This window comes from Heteronotia binoei, chromosome 10 (genome assembly GCF_032191835.1).
Source record: "Heteronotia binoei isolate CCM8104 ecotype False Entrance Well chromosome 10, APGP_CSIRO_Hbin_v1, whole genome shotgun sequence".
NCBI lineage: Eukaryota > Metazoa > Chordata > Lepidosauria > Squamata > Gekkonidae > Heteronotia > Heteronotia binoei.
Window position 1 is genome coordinate 28685375 of NC_083232.1, and position 19847 is coordinate 28705221.

The window sequence follows — 19847 nt, forward strand, 5'->3', positions numbered from 1 at the left end:
ATGTCTGCATAGGGTTAAGCTTCCATAGATAGACAAGAACTTTGAATTTGCCCCTTATAAGATCCAGCTACCCTGTTATTGTAATGACAGAACTGTTCCATACCTGTTAGCTTTTGCCCTTAGCCACATGCTCTGTGACATCATTTCATTTTATTGCTGCTATGCTGGACACAGCAAAGCATAAGAACAGGACGATGTGTGCTATCACACTGGAAAACTGGTGCAATATTATCTTGGCTCCAAAAAGGATGCTTGAGTTTGGTCTGTTTCCGGGCTATTAGCTGTCATTGAAGTGGCAAGATCATGACAGCAGTCCATGGTAGGCCATTCACCCTGCTAGCACACCTCAACCACAGACCCACCACAGAAAGGGTTGGGTTGTTTTTTAAAAAAGTCCTGCAGTGTGTGCTCTCAAGCAGAGAAATGCACAAGCGCTTCTTGGAGCGGGGTTAGGGGAAAAAAACCCTGAACATCCTGAAAACAGCTTGGCATGATCACACTGCTCTTCTGCATATGAGTCACACCCGGGCATTCAGATGGCCAGCGAATCTGTGACAATGCAATTCAGGGGAAACTACTCAGAAGATCCAGGTGGCTTTTTAATCTTGATAGGAGGCATCTGGAGACAGGGTGAGAATGGGTGCAGCCCAGGGGGCAGATGTGCTCGTGCACATTTAATCCGAATGGGAGACATGGCTTTTGTTGTTGTTGTTGTTCAGTCGTACAGTTGAGTCCGACTCTTTGCGACCCCATGGACAAAGTAACGCCAGGTCCTCCTGTCTTCCACTATCCTCCGAAGTCTGCTCAAATTCGTGTTTGTTACATCAGTAACACTGTCCAGCCATCTCATCTTTTGCCGTCCCCTTCTTCTTTTGCCTTCTGTCTTTCCTAGCAACAGGATCTTCTCCAGGGAGTGCTCCCTTCTCATTTGGTGGCCAAAGTATTTGAGCTTCATCATCTGACCTTCCAATGAACAGTCTGGGTTGATTTCCCTTAGGACTGACTGATTTGATCTTCTTGAAGTCCAAGGGACTCTCAAGAGTCTTCTCCAGCACCACATCTCAAAAGCATTTATTCTTCTGCGCTTGGCCTTCCTTATGGTCCAGCTCTCACAGCCATACATTACTACTGGGAATACTATCGCTTTGACTATACAGACTTTTGTTGGCAGGGTGATGTCTCTACTTTTTATTACACTGCCCAGGTTCACCATAGCTGTCCTTCCAAAGAGCAAACATCTTTTAGTTTCATGGCTGCAGTCACCATCTGCAGTGATCTTGGATCCCAGAAATGTGAAGTCTGTCACTACTTCCATGTCTTCCCTTTCTATCTGTCAAGGTCTGATGGGGCCAGATGCCATGATCTTAGTTTTTTTCATATTGAGTTTCAAGCCTACTTTTGTGCTATGACATGGCTAGGCCAGGCCAAATCTCTTGTGTGAAAGCACCCTATGTGAAAAACCTGGTGTTTATGAATGTGAAAGTACTGCTAAGGCAACCAAAGGCTGGTTTCGAGAGATGCATACCTCCAGTATGTTGTGGTAGAAGACAGGGATACACCTGAGCTCTTGGAACATCTCTGTTCTCACTTGTAAGGAGCACTTCATGAGCACTTTCCATCTCCCAATGTTATTAGATGAATTAGGATCTCCACTGGCTACCTGACATTCAGTCAGCAATAGCCTTTCCTGCTCCTGCTTCCAAGACATGCTGTATTAGTAAGCCAAACATAACATTTTACTTTTTTACAAATGCAACGATGCTCAACAGAAGGGCTCATCTCACAATGGATCTGACATCTGGTTGTATTTATAGAGGAGCTGCAACTCAAAGACATTCCCCAATTTTTACTATCTGGACAGGCGATTACTGAGGGAAGGGAAGGAAGCTTTTCGGGTATGCAGTTTCACGCATATGTGCTTGAGTCAAGATGTTTCTAGCCCCATTAGATATAATCATCTGGGTTCTACTTCACCCAAGGGAGGAGGAAGAAAAACTTGAAGAATGAAAACACTAAATGTAACTAAGAAAATTTAAGATGATATCCTCCAGATCTCTCTCTCTCAAAAAAAAACAAAAAATAGGCCATTATTTATCAGGGACAGCCCAGAAAATGGGGACAGGTGTAACATTTGGGAATGCTGCATTCAGAACTAGAAAAACAATACTTTTTTGTTTGCATTTCACTCTTCTTCGAGGTCATGTTGTACACAGAGAAACCCCGTATTTCTCAGTTCCCTACTTCTTGTTCTTTGGAAAATGGAACTAAATTAGCTAGTAACAGCAGTAGTAGTTGTAGTAGTAGTACACAGAGGAATTTCACATGGAGAAATATGGGAACTAAATTAGCTAGCTAGCTAGTAGTAGTAGTAGTAGTAGTAGCTGTTGTTAATAAAAACATGAAACTGAAACCACTTTATAGTGGATCAGATCACTGGTCTACTCTGACCAGCAGTAGCTGCCCAGGGATTGAACCTGGAAACACCTGCATGCTAAGAAGATGATCTACCACTGAGCCATGGGCCTTGCCCCTAAATAGTGATGTATCTGGATTCTTTTAGAGCAGAAAACTAAAGAAATGCTAAATGTTAATTTTAGGTTTCTTTGTGAGCTTGAACAGGACTGCTTAATGGGCCCTTAAACAAACACAAGTTGACAGTCTAGAACTGGTAGCTCATTGAGTAATTCAAAATGAATACTGAAAGACCATTCCATTATACTAATAAACAGACTGCAGCAAAATAGCTGCAAAGCTGGTTGAAATAAAAGTCATGCTAAATCACAGATACACACACAAATTACCCTAGGTTACATTATCTTAATAGCAGAAGAGATACTATATCACATCCTAACCCACCCCCCACAATTTCCACTTCCTACTATAGGGAAGGAAAATCAATGCCATCCAATTTCATGATCTAAATACACACTCCTCACTATTGTGGCTGATTTGCTAGAAGACATAGCCCATGCACCATCATTCTATGATTTTTCCAATTAAATTGGAAAGGGGAAATGGCTGAACATGTGATATAATCCCTGTTTTGGATTGTATCAGCCAAGTTTATCCTGCTTGCCAGCATCTGCACTGAGCAACATGGCAGTTACATAGCACACCATGCAGGTATCACATCCAACAAATCAGTATGTTTTACCCATGACAATCCTTGTAGTTGGAAACATCCCCAATGCCATAAGAACATAAGGAGAGTCTTGCTGGATCAGATTAGTGGTACATGTATTCCAGCAACCTGCTGCACACAACGGCCAACCCGTTACCCTGGACAAGCAACAAACAGGGCAGAAAGGGCATAGAGGACCTGGAGCCAGCCAGATTGCTGACTTCCAACAGTCCAGCAAACCCAGTCAATGTTTGTAATCCAGAGCTGGCTGGCCAGGGACAAGACTTCATAAGAACAGCAATCCTGGCTGGAAGACTTAAGAATACTAGAGGAAGACCCAGGACTGAATTCCTACCTTGCCATAGAAGCTTGCTGGGTAATCTTGGGCCCAGCCACACTTTCAGCTTAATTTACCACACATGGTGGTTTTAACGATAAAATAGAGGAGACAAGAACAATGCAAATTGTTTGGGGTCACTATTACAGAGAAAGGTGTGGTATAAATGAAGTAAACAAGGGACATGTGTCACAAACTAGAGAACCACAGTGAGATTAGCATTCTGCCTCTTATACCCTACACTCAGTTGCAATAATGAACATCTAAGGAGGTGAGGACCAGGGCCAGCATGTGGGAGTCGGCGAAATAGGCAGCTGCCTGGGGTGCCACTGCACCACAGGGGCGGGGGCAGGCTCCTCCCCATCCCTGCTCATGCCGACCCGAACGCGCGGCTCGGCCTGTCCCTTGCTTAGCCTTCTCCTGCTTTGCAAGAGAGTGGCAAAGAGCTCAGGCAGCAGCCTTCCTTCCTCGGGTGGCGGGACCTTGGAAGACCAAATCAGGCCTGTGCCCCACCACAGTGCTCTTCAGCCTGCCCGCAGCCCAGGGGGGAGAGGGGATGGGGCCACCAAGCCACCCAGCCCAGGTGCACCTGACTGGCAGTGGGGGCAACAGGAGCAGCTGGCTGGTCAAGAGGCTGAGCATTTGTACGACGCGCACAGCCCGATGATGTCACTTCCGGGTCCCTGGGAAGGAGTGCAGGGCTTGGCCTGGGGCACCAGAACCCTTAGCACTGGGCCTGATGAGGAAATACCTGTGGCAAAAAATTCTAGGAGATCTACTGTAGAAACACTACTATTTATTTTTGCATATTTTTTTATCTAGCCCTTCCTCCAAAAAGCTCAAGTCAGCGTACATTATTCTCCTCTCCTCCATTCTGGTCACACAACAATCCTATAAGGCAGGTTAGGCTGAGAGAGTGACTGGCTCAGGGTCACCCAGCAAGATTTATGGCAGAGCAGGTATTGCATCTAGGTCTCCTGGATAGTAGTTTGACACCCAAACCACTACACTACAGTACAGTTGTTCTTTAAGCTCCTTTATGCCAAATTGATGGTACATATTTTCAAGATCACCTATGCCACTGTGCTGAACTGCACCTTTTAAAAAAGCCTCAAAGTACTGTACAAACAGAGTACAGGTATGTGAAGGGTTAATTTCTCACAGAGCCAGTATCCCTTGAGTGACAGGCTGCTCTGAGCAATCTGATTAGACAGCATCAGCTAAGCAGACAAAGTCTTGAGAGAGCTGGATGCTGAGGAGAGAGTCAGATTTGTTCCTTGACTGGAGAAAGTCTGAATTCAGCTTTGACAGAGAAAGTCTGATTTCAACCTTAGCTGAAAGAGGTTGAACACAAACAGGAGAACCAGGTCCATAGCCAGATAGGGCCACGGGGCACAAAATTACATCACAACCTTTTTACAAAACAGCATGTTGTGGGTTACCATAGCATTCTTGCAATCTCTAGGAGTTGCCTTCTGCCCCATCTACACACTGGAAAGAGAGTTTGGGGACTGGCACAGCTTCTCTTGGGCACAGCAGAGCATGGGGGTTGGTGGGAGGAGGGGAAATGCTGGCATTTTGGCCCTTCCGGGATCTAACTGCAGCAGCCAGAGGCAATGGCAGGTGCAGGGAGGGGGGCAGGATTCACTGCAGAGCGGCAAAGGCCCCACTGGGCTCTCCCATCTCCCAGTGACTGTTCAGCTGTGTGCATGGGGCAGGGAGGGTCAACTATCCATCGAAGAAGGCACCGATCCACAGGGAAGGTAGCCAGGAGCAAGCCGTGTGAAGCAAGTTCCTCAAGGGTAGAGCAGAGGAAGGTTGGGGCTCCAGGCCTGTTCTGGGAGAAAGGAGACACCACCGGACTGCTGGAGAACTAAGGGAAAGTGGCTAGGGCTCCCACTGGGAAGTGTACAGAGACACTCATTCAGGCCAAGAAAAACGGAAAGATATTCTAGACAGAGAAGAAGATTCTCTTCCCAGTTGAACAGGGAAAATAGCTCTGAAGATTACAGAGATCCTTGGTCTGGTGTGAATAAAAACTGCCCATAGAGACCTAAAGAGTCAGTCAAAACTGGTGTTTCAAGAGAAGGGGTTTGAGTACTGGAAAGGGTGTACTAACTTTCTGGGAAACCAAAAGAGTTTGAGAGACACTAAAGAAGGTGTGCTGGAGTGTTAAAGAAAAATATTCTCAATATAAAATACCTCAAGATAAAGTTTCAAACAATTGCAACAAAGCTTAAGAAACTCTCATTAGCCTGTATATAAGAACTAAAGTCTGTGCAAAAATTTGTTTTATCTCAGAAATTTCAACCCCTGAATTCACCCGACCTTTCCTCTTTATGTCAAATAAAATGTTCTGTTCTTTTTGAATTTTAAAACATCTCAATTGCCATTATTAGTGGTTTAAGGTGCAAAGGGCTTCTGATTCTTCCCTCAAGTTCCTGAGCTATATCAAAAAGCCAAAATACTGAACTGTCAGAAGGTGGGACAGCCAGACTTCTTAGTTAAAGAAGACGACGTATTATGTGGGCAGTTTAGTCATATTATATAGGCGGTTTAGAACAGAAAAATGGAGGGGAAATTTTGCCTCTGAGGGAGGGAAGAGGAAGGGGTCCATCATAGTCAGGTTGTCTCTTTGTCACTTAGCTTGGCTTTCTTCAACATTCCTCAGCCATACACTAACAGCCAGCCTTTTATTTACTTAAAATATTCATCACCCACTTTGTTTTCCAATGGGACTCAAAGCATCTCGCAACAACATCTGGCAGTGCCATCATGAACAATTCAGGGCAGTTGTTAAGAGTGTTGGAGACCTGAATTCAGACCAGGTAACCTTAGGCAAGTCATGCTCACTAAGCCTAGCTTCTTTTTTGCTATCAAGTCCCAGCCGACTTATGGTGACCCTGCAGCGTGTTCAAAGCAAAAGACACTCAGAAGTGGTTTGGCGTTGCCTACATCAGTATAACAACCCTAGACTTTCGTGGTAGTCTTCCATCAAAGTACTAACCAGAGCTGGCCCTGACAAGATTGGGCTAGCCTGGGTTATCCAGGTCAGGCACCTTAGCCTACCTTACATGCTTTCTGTGAGAATGAAATGGTGGTGAAAGGACAGCCATGTATACCTCTTTGAGAGCCCTGAAGGATGGATAAGATTTTAAAAAGTACTAGATGGGTTGATTGTAATGGACTTAGACTAGAGCAACTCTGCATAGGATGGCAATGTGAGACTGTCAGTTACAATAACTACAGATCCCATACAATGAAGTAATAAAGCCAGAAAAAGGAGCGCTGGCAACCTTCAAATGCCCTCCTGAACAGTTCTGACTTGAAAGGTCTCTTGAACAATGGAAGGGTGCAGGGGTGGAATTCTAGCAGGAGCTCCTTTGAGTATTACGCCACACACCCCTGATGTAGCCAATCCTTCAAGAGCTTACAAGGCTCTTTTTTGTAAGCTCTTGGAGGATTGGCTACATCAGGGGTATGTGGTCTAATATGCAAAGGAGCTCCTGCTAGAATTCCCCCCCTGGAAGGGCATGAACAATGATCATTCTTACAATGTTTGTACAAGAGGATGGAAAGACACTCTGACAGTATATTCAGTATATCTGGGTCCTAAATGCAAATTATGTAGCATCGAATGACACTGGTCATGTATCATTATTGTAAGGATTTCTTCAAAGCAACACCAGATGTTCTGCCTAGGCTTCTAGCCTAAACATAAAAGTTTCTGCCAAATAGGGAGGAGTCACACATTAGAGCCTGTGATGAGACCATGAAAAAGATACTGAAAGTGCAATCCTAGGCATAGTTACGCCCACTGACTTCAATGGATTTAGAAGGGTGCAACTCCCCATAGGAGTGCACTGCGAGAGTATAGAGACAATGAATGCTGATGTAGTTCTTGAGTGGAGGAAGCAAGTGGCTGGGAAGGAGATCCTGTGTATGTTTTGGCTCTTAGCCACAAGGAAATTGTGGTAAGAGGCTCTTAGGCTTAGAAACTTTAGCCAACCCTGTTATAGATTTTTACTAGAAAAAAAGATTTGTTGTTTTTAAACTTCTAGAGGCTACTTTGTTGGCATATATCTTCGGTGAATACCTCAGAGGGATATTATCGTAATGAAGAGGAAATATTTATACTCAGGATGAATTATTTCCTTGGTGGCACAGGCCATAGTGTGAGCGAAGGGGAAAGAAGCTGACTAAAGCTGTTGAAAGCCCAAAGGGGGGAAGGCCTGGCCTGATAGCCAGCTGCAAGCATTCAAGGCATTTCTCTGCTTTTACTGAAGAATCCTCAGCAGCTTGCCCTGCCAACACAGAGGTCACTGAATGAGTGTAAAATCTTTATAGTATCCTACAGAGCTACAGCCACCAGAACAGAGGATGTAGACAGAAAGAAAACAATAGAAGGGCAACCTCTTAAAATAAAAAATATATATTTCAACACACCAGTTTAAAGGGAGATCCCATAAATGCCCACTTGCTCTGACTTGAAGAGGTTGCATATAGCAAAGCACCATCACATCATCATATGTTTGTATATATACATACAGCGTATGATGATATCTGTGTATATTATGCTTTGACTTCACCTTGCTGCAAGGGATTGTTAAGTTTATTTGGTTGCTGCTACCTTGCTTTTCTCCCCAAATGAAGACCCAAAGCAGATTACAATATTGATCTTTCTTCCTCATTTTATCCTCACAATTCTGTAGGTAGTTTAGACTGAAGGAAAATGTTTGGCCTAGGGTCACCCAGCAAGTTTCTATAGTGAAGTAAGGATTTGAACTTGGGTCTCCCAAGCAATATCCCTCTAAGTTATGGAGTCATGTGAGCAAAAATTCTACTTAATGAGCTACTGGCATGAAAGTTGTAAGCTACTGCATAAATTAGTTTATTCTGGGGGCATTTTTCCTGAGCTAAGACAAAAATGTGTGAGGTGGAGGCTAAAAAACTGAGCTAGCTCACACTAACTCAGTTTAGAAGGAATACTGCTCTTAAGTGTGGTGCTTTAACCACTATACCACAGTGACCACATTCTGGTAGTCAGAGTGATCCATTTCTGTCTATATCTTCTGAACTGTTCCTCTAACAAACATTGCTTGATATCAGCATTCCATGGTGCTTATAATCATGTCTCATGTATCACAAATTATATTCATTAAAAGTACATGCCTTGGATATTTATGTTTTTTCCAGAAGCTGTGTTAAGAGCAATAATTTTATGGCAGGCTAAGATGATACATTGTTTTTGCTAATGTGGTACAACCACTGCAAGACAATTGCTATTTCCTTTGAAGGCCACTTTTCAGGGGTCTATACTATGGACTCTATAGCCTGTGGTCATCGTTGATTGTTGCACAGAAAATGTATTTTACCATTGTTTTCTCTCTTTTCCCCGTTTCAGTTGGACCTCACATAGGCCGATATTGTGGGCAGAATACACCAGGCCGCATCCACTCTTCGACTGGCATTCTTTCCTTGGTTTTCTACACTGACAGTGCAATAGCAAAAGAGGGTTTCTCTGCCAACTACACTGTCTTGCAAAACAGTGTATCTGAAGGTCAGTGTTTATCCATTCTGCAGCGCTTATTGTTGATTATTCTCAGTCATGTCTCCTCACCTGCAGGTGCCACATGAAATATTTAAAGAAACCTTAGATAAATAAGGACACAGTAGGTGTGTATCTGTTTTTAAAGCACCTACCCTTTGATTATCAATGCCAGGAAAAGACATTTCCTCTCAGGTTTGTTTCCCTAAAAATGTCATGAGGCTATGGGAGAGCTGTGGCAGAAAAGGAAACAGCATAGCTAGACAATGTGTTCAATTCAACCATATTATCTACTGGTGGAAAAAGGGAGGTGGAATTCCCCTTTGACTACCAAAAAGACTGTACTGGGGATCACGAGACCTGCATGGACAAAAGCCATGTGGGATGGGAGCTGTAACAAGGAGGGAAATTAGGTGAAATTGAGTTAGGGTTGCCAGCCCAAGGCTGACAGCTGGTGAGAGACTTATGTTATGATATCATCAGTGATGCGGTGACATCAATTCTGGCATGACATCAAATAACATCATTGTGTAGGAGACATGCTATAGCATTCAACCAAAACTATGTGATTTGGGGTAAATGCCAAAGCATTGCTTGACACAATGACGTTCATTCGAAGTCACAACAGAAGTGACATCATGGTATCAGTGCAGTGCTGATTCCACAGTTCCCTGAAGCATTCCCCCCTCCACTATCCAACTTGGTGTGGCAGTGGACAGGCTGAGCTGGCAGGAGACATGGCCTCCCTGAATGAGTAAAAAAGCTGGCTGGATCCAACCCAATAAAAAAGACCCAAATATTATTATTATTATTATTATTAAATTTATATTCCACTTTTCTTCAGTTATGGAACTTAAGGTGGCATACTAGGACAGTTTCACACACAGCTTACCTCACGGTCACAATCCTGTTCCCTCCACAGCATCTGGTTGGATTCCCACCATCTGCGCCGAAGTTACAGGAAGTGCCGCAGCTTTTGTGTAGCAAACGTAAACTGCTAAAACCCAGTTTACGTTTGCTACGCAAAAGCCGCAGCACTTCCTGTAACTCCGGCACAGATGGTGGGAAATCCGACAGACACTGCGGAGGGAACAGGATTGTGACTGCGAGGTAAGCTGTGTGCAAAAACGGTATAAATTTCCCATTCAGACATTGCTGAAACCTGTGCCTGTTTAGTTCCAGGATGATTACTGTATTGTGTACTTTCCAACCATAAGATGGAACCAGTCAAAATACTTATCATTTATATAGCACTTGCGGTGTACAAAGCACTCCACAAACACTGTCTTCTTATAGACTTTTCTGCAGCCCTGCAACACAGGCCAGTGTTTGATCTCTATATTTCATATAGTGGACCTAAGCTTGTGGTAAGATTTGAACTAGAGTCCTCACATTTCATTCTCTTAGCCATTATACTGGCCAGAACACAAGTAGCCAGTATATAATCTTTCATCTTGCCATATTTTAGCCTACATTTACTATTTACCTTCACAGACAAAGGATCAGATGCAGGATCTCTTCTCAGTGGAGTTAAAAAAAAACAGATTTAAGGGACCCTGATTTGGATCAGGATCATGGCTCAGAAGGTTAGGGATGTGCATATAAGACTTTCCCTCTTGGACCATTTTCTTGACCAGAGGTGGCCCCATGGAACTCCTGTTTGTTCCATTGGGGCAAGCATGGGCTGTGGTTCAGTGGTGAAAGACATGCTCTGATTTCCCACTCACCCTACGCCGCTCTGATGTTCCTCTTTTCAGTGTGGCATCCTTCCAATTTCCCACTGTCTGCCCCAGGGCTTCAGCTTGCGTCAGTGTTTTTCCACGGTAAACAGAAACCGCTAAAAACCAGTTTCTTGTTGCCACGTAAAAATGCAGGCACAAGCTGAAGCCCCGGGACAGATAGTGGGAAATCGGAAGGACACCACGCTGAAAAGAGGAACTTCAGAGCGGTGTAGGGTGAGTGGGAAATTGGTCATGCTTTGCATGTAGAAGGTACCAGCCTCAGTTTCCAGCATCTCCAGATAAAGGATATCAGGTAATCAGTGTTGGGAATTTCCTCCCTCTGTCTGAGACCCTGAAAAGAGACTCCTTGTCAGAGTAGACTATGTTGAGCCTAGATGGGCCAGTGGTCTGGCTCATAGGTCCATTTCATATATGTCCACACAGACAGAATCTGATCAGGACCTGCACGAGGACACATAAATACATGAAGCTGCTTTAAATGAATCAGACTCTTGGTCCATCATAGTATTGTCTACTCAGACTGGCAGCAACTTTCTCAAGGGTCTCAGACAGAGGTCTTTCACATCACCCCTCCTCTGTAGAGTTACCTCAACACAGCAAAGGAGTTCTGCAGAGCCATTTCAGGACAGGCAACAGTGAAGCAGAAAGGTTTAAATCCTAACCCCAATGTACCATGATTAGAGTTGACAACTCAAAGTTGGGAAATTTCTGGAGATTTCGGCTGGTACCTGAGGAAGGCAGATTTGGGGAAGGGAGGGACCTCATCAGGGTATAATACCATAAAGCGCACCCTCCAAAGCAGTCATTTTCTTCAGGGGAATTGGTCTGTGTTGTCTGGAAATTCTTTCTAATTCCAGGAGATCTCCAGGACAAAAAGAACCAAAGTAAAAAATATGTGTGGAAATCAGTGTAAGCCAATTTCACAATGCATGACAGAATTGCAGCAGCTACCTTAACTACAAAAGTAGATCTTTCCTAGAACCCAACCCTTGTCTACACTAAGTTGAGGTCTGAAAAATGCTATAATTTGCTGTTTTAAATGGAAATACTACAGTTTAAACAAGTCTGATTTTATTTCTAAATGCCTCTTAATAACCAGTTGTATTTTTTTGTGTTTGACTTTACAAATTTGTTTCTGTCATAGAGGAAATGCTGATCAACCAGATCTCATTCGTTAAAAAAGACACCTTCAAATAGAATTCAAATTGTAGGGAATACAAGGTTAATCATACCCTTTCACATTGCTGCTGCTTTATGATTTTAAAAACATTTTACAGCATAGCTCTTGTCAACATTTAATGCCTCCTTGTCTGAATTAAATGTTTGTCAAATGGACTGGCCTGTTTGATCTCCCATGTAGGGAGAAATGGGTGTGAAGGTTAGATTGATTAGCATTTAAGGCTGAAGTTTAGAAGACAGATCAAATTAAATATCATTACAAATTCCCCAACAAAGCTGTGCCTGATCCAACTAAAACAAGAACATTCATTTAACTTCCATGCTGCATTAACAAATTTTCCTGTCTCGTGAAAATTAACATGCAGTGAAGCAATTGTTTCTCATTTTAGCACAATTTTTGTGTCTTTTAACAATAGACAAGGATTCGTCACAATCCTAGCAAGCCTGACCCATAAGCCTACAATATAGGGTTCTGAAAACTCAGATGACCCCCACCCCCCAGATTTACAGGGGGAAACCCTTAGTTTTGGAATACAACCCTTTCAGGGAACAACCGCACCCATTAATAGTGATGTGTCTGCATATGCAGAAATACAAAGAAACCAACTGAGATTCTGAACAGTGATAGCAACCCAAAATGGTGCACAAAAGGAAAGCCAGGAGCAAGTGATGCAGTAAAGTTGCAGCAGTTCAAGCTATCTCTGCCCGCCTGCCATCTTGTCACTCCTTGGTGGGAAAGATAAAGCAGGCCTGGTGCTAGAGGTTCCTGCACCTCAGGCCGAACCCCGATCCTCCCCCTCCAGCAGTATATTCTTCTCAGTATAGCACCAACTGGTCTGAAAGGTCTCGCCACCACGCCCCCCAACTTCACTCAGGACAGCACCAGGTGCGGGGCATGAGGAGAGGGGGCGCCTCATGGTGACCTTAGGCCACATGGTGCCCTAGGCAGCCGCCTACTTGGCCTACTCCCACACGCTGGCCCTGGATAAAAGAGCCTGGGCAGGAGCACAGCAACCCAAATGATTGCTATTTCAATGGATAGGGAAGCCCAAGTAGGCAGAACAGGTTAATAGAAGCAACAAGGGGGCTGAGTGAGCTAAGCTAGAGCAGAGAGCATACAGAGGGGAGGCAAGCTGGAGAGTGGTGGGGAGAAAAGCACTGGCAAGGAACAGAAAAATGGGATTTCTCCTCCCCTTCACATCAACACAAGTTGTAAATACAATATTTACTCTTGCAAATACTATATGTGGGGAACGCCAGACATGAGATGGATTGACTCAATAAAGGAAGCCATGTATGACATTAACTGACTCGTAAGGACTTTGTCTGATTTTCTGACTACCTTTTTACAGTGACATCTATTTTCTCCCCCACACCCTTTCCTTCAGCTGTATGGCTGCTATAGTAACTTAAACTAAATATCTTTGTGGTAGCTCACTGCCAAAATAAAAGCAAAACTTTATTTTAAAATGTGTTTGGTAATGTACACTCCTTCAGGCTGGCTTGTACTCTTTTGGAACTGACACTCTTTCATAGTTGCCCATCCATATACTAGCCAGGGCTAACCCTGCTTAGCTTCTGAGATCTGACAAAATCAGGCTCTTCCAGAGTTTTATCTTCCATCCTGTTTCAAAAAAGTAAGATCAAGCCTGACCCAGTGTTCCCTCTAAGCTAAGTTAGTGTGAGCTGGCTCACAGTTTTGTAGCCTCCAGTTTACACATTTTAGTCTTAGTTCAGGAAAAACGGCCGCAGAGCTGACTAATTTATGCAGTAGCTCACAACTTTAATACCAGTAGCTCACAAAGTAGAATTTTTCCACAGCTTAGAGGGAGTATTGACCTCATATTTAGGGTTGCTAATCCCCAGGTGGGGGCAGGGGATCCCCCAGTTTGGAGGCCCTGCCCCCGCTTTAGGGTCATCAGAAAGCGGGGGTGGGGGTGGAATGTCTGCTGAGCACTCCATTATTCCCTATGACGACCAATTTCCATAGGATATAATGGATAATTGATCTGCGGGTATCTGGGGCTCTTGGGGGGCTGGTTTTTTTTAGGTAGAGACACCAAATTTTCAGCATATATGAGCTCCCTATATGAGCCCCAGAGAGCACTGAGGTCAGTAGGCAAAAACAGACTGAATATCCCTGGGCCAAAAGAAGTAAAACTGCAAAGCACCCGCACTCGGGCCTTTTCCGCCGCAGCCCCACAACTCTGGAACCAGCTCCCAGAGGAGGTGCGGGCCCTGCGGAACTTAGACCAGTTCCGCAGGGCCTGCAAGACAGCCCTCTTCAGACAGGCGTTTACTAATGATTGTACTAATGTTTATGGCTAGATTAATAATACTTACCGCCACTGTTAGTTAAGGAATGTTTTAATTACTGATTGGTTTTAATGTGATTTTAATGTTTTATTATTGTATTGTTCATTTTAAATGTTGTAAGCCGCCCTGAGCCTGCTTCGGCGGGGGAGGGCGGGATATAAATAAAATTTTACATTACATTACATTACATAGCATGCAGTCCCTCTCCTCGAAGCGCCCTCCGAGTTTCAAAAAGTTCGGACCAAGGGATCCAATTCTATGAGTCCCCAAAGAAGGTGCCCCTATCCTTCATTATTTCCAATGGAGGGAAGGCATTTAAATGTGATGGCCAGAACTCTCTTTGGAGTTCAATTCTGCTTGTCACAACCTTGCTCCTGGCTCCACCCTCAATGTCTCCTGGCTCCACCCCCAAAGTCCCCAGATATTTCTTGAATTGGACTTGGCAACCATACTCATATTGACAGCACAGAGAGACATTAGAGGCCCAAAGTGGCCTTAGACTTAGTTGACAAAGAGCGCAATCATAAGCAGGTCAACTTAGAATCCTACCAACGTTTGTTATTGGGGCTTTACTCCACGGAAAGTGTTCATAGGGTTGCACAGGAAGTCCCATACAAATAATTCAGTTTTTCCATTCAAAGTATTAATTTTACTAGGACTTTTTTTGCATTAACGTCTGTAGTATGTGGACTGCAGCCGTAACTTTTTAGGGGAAAATATTATACTGACTAGATGTTTATTTCAGATTTTCAGTGCATACAACCACTTGGAATGGAATCCGGTGAAATTCATTCTGACCAAATCAGTGCCTCTTCTCAGTATAGCACCAACTGGTCTTCTGAAAGGTCCCGCTTGAATTACCCTGAAAATGGGTGGACACCGGGAGAGGATTCCATTAGAGAATGGATACAGGTACAAACCATTTAAAATTTTAATTTCTTCTAGAGGTACTTTAAAGAAAGCAATTGTCAAGTCGGCTGAATTCAATAACGAGACTTTGGTTGAAACAAAGTTACTAGTTTATTGGAGACAGAACCATAGACCATGATAGAGATTGAAGGACTGGGGTACATAGACATTAACCAAGCATTTAAGGTATAGATTAAAAGGATTCTTGAGGGAGGGGCATTCTATGCAGTGTATATTCACAACGGGATGTTACTACTTCGTTCCCAAGCTGAGGCCTTGGCGCCTTCACACTCCCACAGACACCCGGCCTGAGAAGGCTCTACTATCTTGTTCCCATATCACCATTTCAAAGCAGGCTACACAACAAAGGGATGGTGAGGGGGTGAGGAAAGTTAGCTAGCAGCATTCGGTGTTCAGTGTGGTTTACCCAGAACCCTTTACTTCTGAACCAATGTTAAGATGCAGCTTGACCAAAATACAGCAGACTTGACAGCAATTGGGTGATTTTTTAATAAATAAATAAATAAATGGAACAGATTGTGCAGTTGGAAAGTTCTGTTTAATATGGAAAACAACATTGCTTGAATATTTCACACCCCTCTTAGGTATACACTACAAATAAACTGACTCTCCAAGGTATAGGGGGAAAGAAAGAAAAGGTCAGGAAGATTAATTCTTCAGCTTCCTGCTTTTTCCCCCCCCCCAGCCTTCTGGGCACAAATAACAGAGATTTTGGTTTAGTGGGAAGAGTCAATATTAGTTTAACAGGCACTTAAAACAAAATGGCCTGTTGAACAGCTCCGGGTAGTTTTCAGATGAATGATAGATAACTCAGGGACTACTCAGTGCCATAAGATGAGAATTTAACCTCTGAAGACTCAAGACTAAACCAAAAGTGGTATGAGTTTACTTTTTTCTGCCCTTCAGAATATTATGCTGACAAAACCGTGGTGCAGAAAGCACAATATGGGGGCAACTGAAGTTTTGTTTATATGTTATTTTACTTAAATTTTACTTAAATGTGGTTAATTGGAACTAATACAGTGAAATCTTGCATGTGGGAGGGGCAGGATCAAGGACAATGTACCACCAGTAAAGTCCTATCAGAGATCTTTTCTCTGTACCTGATACATGCTCATAAATCCACTTGGTAACTGTGTAGACATCTGATCTACCAAATGGCTACATGTGTAATTGTGACAAGCCAACGATTGTCTATATCCACTCACTGAATTGTGTCTCATATATACATCCTTGGACCAATAAAATGTTTGGAAATACAGCTGCATTATATGGATTAGACTCAGAATGAGAGAAGAAAAGCCCACACCTTGTGTCTAATTTAGTAAAGATGTGCAGGGAATTGAGTGTAATGTGTGGGGCTTCCAGAATTCTTTTTCACCTGTTTTTGAACAAACAGAGCAATGCTCATTACTTGGAACAGATATGATTCCAAAAATAGACCTATATGAATTTTTCCACACAGCTTTCTGAATTGGTGTTGTCTCTGCAAAGGGAGAAATAAGTGACGGTGCCTCTTTCTCTCTGCATCTCCCCCCCTCCCCCCCACAGCTTCTCACATATACAATTGATCTTTGAAATAGTGTGGTGTTACACAATTGGAGAATTCAGTTCAGACAAACAAACACCAACTGGTTTTATACATATGTAATTTTCTTTCTCTCTCCTCCCTTTTTTGTTGTTTCCTGCCCACAGTTTCTTTATCATAGATACACTATATCTATTGATACACTAAAATTATTCCTGCAAATTGTTACAGGAATTAAACTAAATGGAAGTTGCTGGGTTCTTGGATAGTTTTTTTGTCAGGAAAAATAAGTGTGATAAAACTTCCAGGTCTTCATTATAATAAATATCAGGTCATTTCCATGAGCTATTTTAATTAGAATCTTCTCCTTCCTCTTTAACTGTGATCTAAATGCAGTTGATGACAGCGGGAGCCAGGAGAGAAATTGTTCACATTTGTTATATTAATAATGCAGTACTGAAAGCTTCCAGTAGTTTAAATAACTGGGTCATTCTTTGAGCTTTTATGGTTTTCCATACAAAATATCTAACTGACGTATAAGAATAATGAATCATTAGCCATCAATAAGAACGTTCACATCGGTGTTTCCTCTAAGGCTTGCTGTCTGCAAGAGAGCTTAAAAATATGTTGAATAGTAATCAGCCAGGGGAAATCTTTCATTCCTGATCCTTCAGCACACAAAGGGACTCTCAGGTGTCCAGATTATGAGGCCTCATCACATCCCGAGCTGCTGAAAACTAGCTAATTGTAAATGATAAACTTAATCACACTTCAGCTTGGCAAACAAAAACAAGTTAATTCTAACTCCCAAGGTATACGTAGTAAGGAAACTGAGCAAACCTTGATTATAAAGCAAAAGATGTGTTGCCGTTAATTACTGGCAGTTAGCTTCCTAGAAAGGTAGTGCTTCAACACTGTGCTAACACAAACACCCTTCTTTTGAAATAAGATTTGCTTCATATTTACACAGTATGGTAAAAACAAAACACCTAATTGCAGGTTGTAATTGTACGTGTATATTCATTTTTAGATAAAGTTGAAAGGGTTTAAAGGGTGGCAATAGTGATGGAAACAGGAAGGTGAAAATAATAGAGAGGGTTAAGCTCAAAAATAGATGACTGAAGAGTGCACGTATGAGCAAATACACAAAAGTGCTACACAAAGGGTGAAAATTCACTGCAAAAATGGCTGCAGCCATGCCACTGCAAAACTATACAGTAGGCAAGAGAAGTTCCTTGAGAGTTCTTGCAGTAGTGGAGCATTCCATTCCCTCTCACCTGTAATAACTCAAAGTATAGAATAGTGGGTTCAATGCAGTGAAGAGGTGAGGTGGTAGTGATCATTGCTCTTTAATAGGTACAGCATAGTATAGGGCTGCACTCTAAGACTGGAGAACTGAGCCAACTATATACAGCTCAGGATTCCTATGCAAGCACGTTATTGGATCTTTTAAACAGGCCAGAGGCTCGTGATTGGATCAGGGCAACAGGTATTTGTATCCTGCTGTCCATTGTTCCTGAGTCCCCATGCTCAGTCCTTATGGCTCCAATCAGCCCAGCAGGAACACACACACAAGAGTCTTCATTTAGGTCTGCATATACAACACGAAGGCAAAGGGCATCCCGTTCCATTCACTTTGGCTTCCTTCCCTGTTGCTCACCCCCATCCCATCACTGCTTCTTTCTCCCTCGATTCCCTCATTGGCCCTTCCTCTGAGATTACAGATTTGTATCAGTGCATCAACAGTGACCCCTTTCTCTTGAGGCATCTTTAATGTATTGGTGGCAACACCTACATCTCATTGATGTAAAAAGTGACACCCATACAAACCCACTGACTTCAGTGGGTTTAAAAAAATATATCAGTTTAGGATTCCACTGCTAGTGATATTCTAGTTATTTTCTTGAACCAGGAAAAAACTGTAAATAGATATGCTTATCATGAATAAGCTGTTCTGATCCTAAAGGAAGAGAGTTGTGAGATTCTGCTGATTGCAGGTGTCTTAAATATGTTATATCAACATCTGGCAATTGGCCAGAGAACAGTTTAAACTGGTCTCAGCTTCACATTATGAACCAGTAATCTATCAATCACATTTTTCTCCTGCTCTTCCTCCAAAGAGGTCTGGGCGACAATATATATAGTTCTCCCCTCCTTCTTTTAATTCCCACAACAACCGTGAGAGAAACATTAGACCAGGGGTGGCCAAACTTGCTTAACATAAGAGCCACATAGAATAAATGTGAGATGTTTGAGAGCCACAAAACATGAACATCAGAGTTTGAGAGCCAGAAGGAAGAAAGGAATATAGATGGAGAGGGAGAAGTGGAAAGAAAGCAACTTTAAATGCATTCTCAAACCCGCCAACTGGCTTGGCTTGGAGAAGTGATTTAAAGAGAGAAATGCCTTCTTGAAGCCAGCTGACAGGGTGGTGGAGACTTCAAGAGCCACACAATATATGTGAAAGAGCCTCATGTGGCTCCCAAGCCACAGTTTGGCCACCCCTGCATTAGACCAAGAGAGAGAGCAACTACCGCAAAGTCATCCACTGCTGTTCATGGCCTGTCATGGCACCAATGCCAGTTCACAGCACCTTTTCAGTACAGATTCAGCAAGTCAGCTGTGGGTTAGATCACTTCTAATCCTATGTTGGATCAATGAGAAATTCCTAGCAATTATTTAGTGTAAACCAACTTTTACATTTCATCTAGCCAATTACAAGAAAAGACATATTGGACACTGTGTTTGCCCATAGTAGGATCCCCACAGTGAAGAACCTTGTTCCAAACCCACCCTTGAAGTTTATATGTTCCTTGACTGAATGGAGGAGGAAGGACTAGACAGGGATATGAGAGGTGTGCTGAGGACTCATATAGCCTGGTGCACATGTGCTATTAGGGTCACCAAGTACAATTCAAGAAATATCTGGGGACTTTGGAGGTGGAGTCAGAAGACTTTGGGGGTGTACCAAGGAGCAAGGGTGTGACAAGCATGATTGAACTCCAAAGGGAGTTCTGGCCATCACATTTAAAGAAGCCACACACCTTTTAAAAGCCTTCCTTCCGTTGGAAACAATGAAGGATAGGGGCACCCTCTTTTAGGGCTCATAGAATTGGACCCCCAGGTCCAATCCTTTTAAAACATGG

The 19847-nt window shown here is 43.0% G+C and overlaps 1 protein-coding gene across 4 annotated transcripts in view; it reads left to right on the forward strand.

Annotated features, from left to right (window-relative positions):
* Positions 1–19847, forward strand: part of NRP1 (neuropilin 1) — a 204771-nt gene that overhangs the window by 95159 nt on the left and 89765 nt on the right. For all 4 annotated transcript variants that reach the window (XM_060248160.1, XM_060248162.1, XM_060248161.1 and 1 more), the window contains exons 5-6: positions 8863–9018; positions 14989–15155. In XM_060248160.1, the coding sequence (XP_060104143.1) occupies positions 8863–9018; positions 14989–15155 (323 nt within the window). The remainder of the gene's footprint in view (positions 1–8862; positions 9019–14988; positions 15156–19847) is intronic.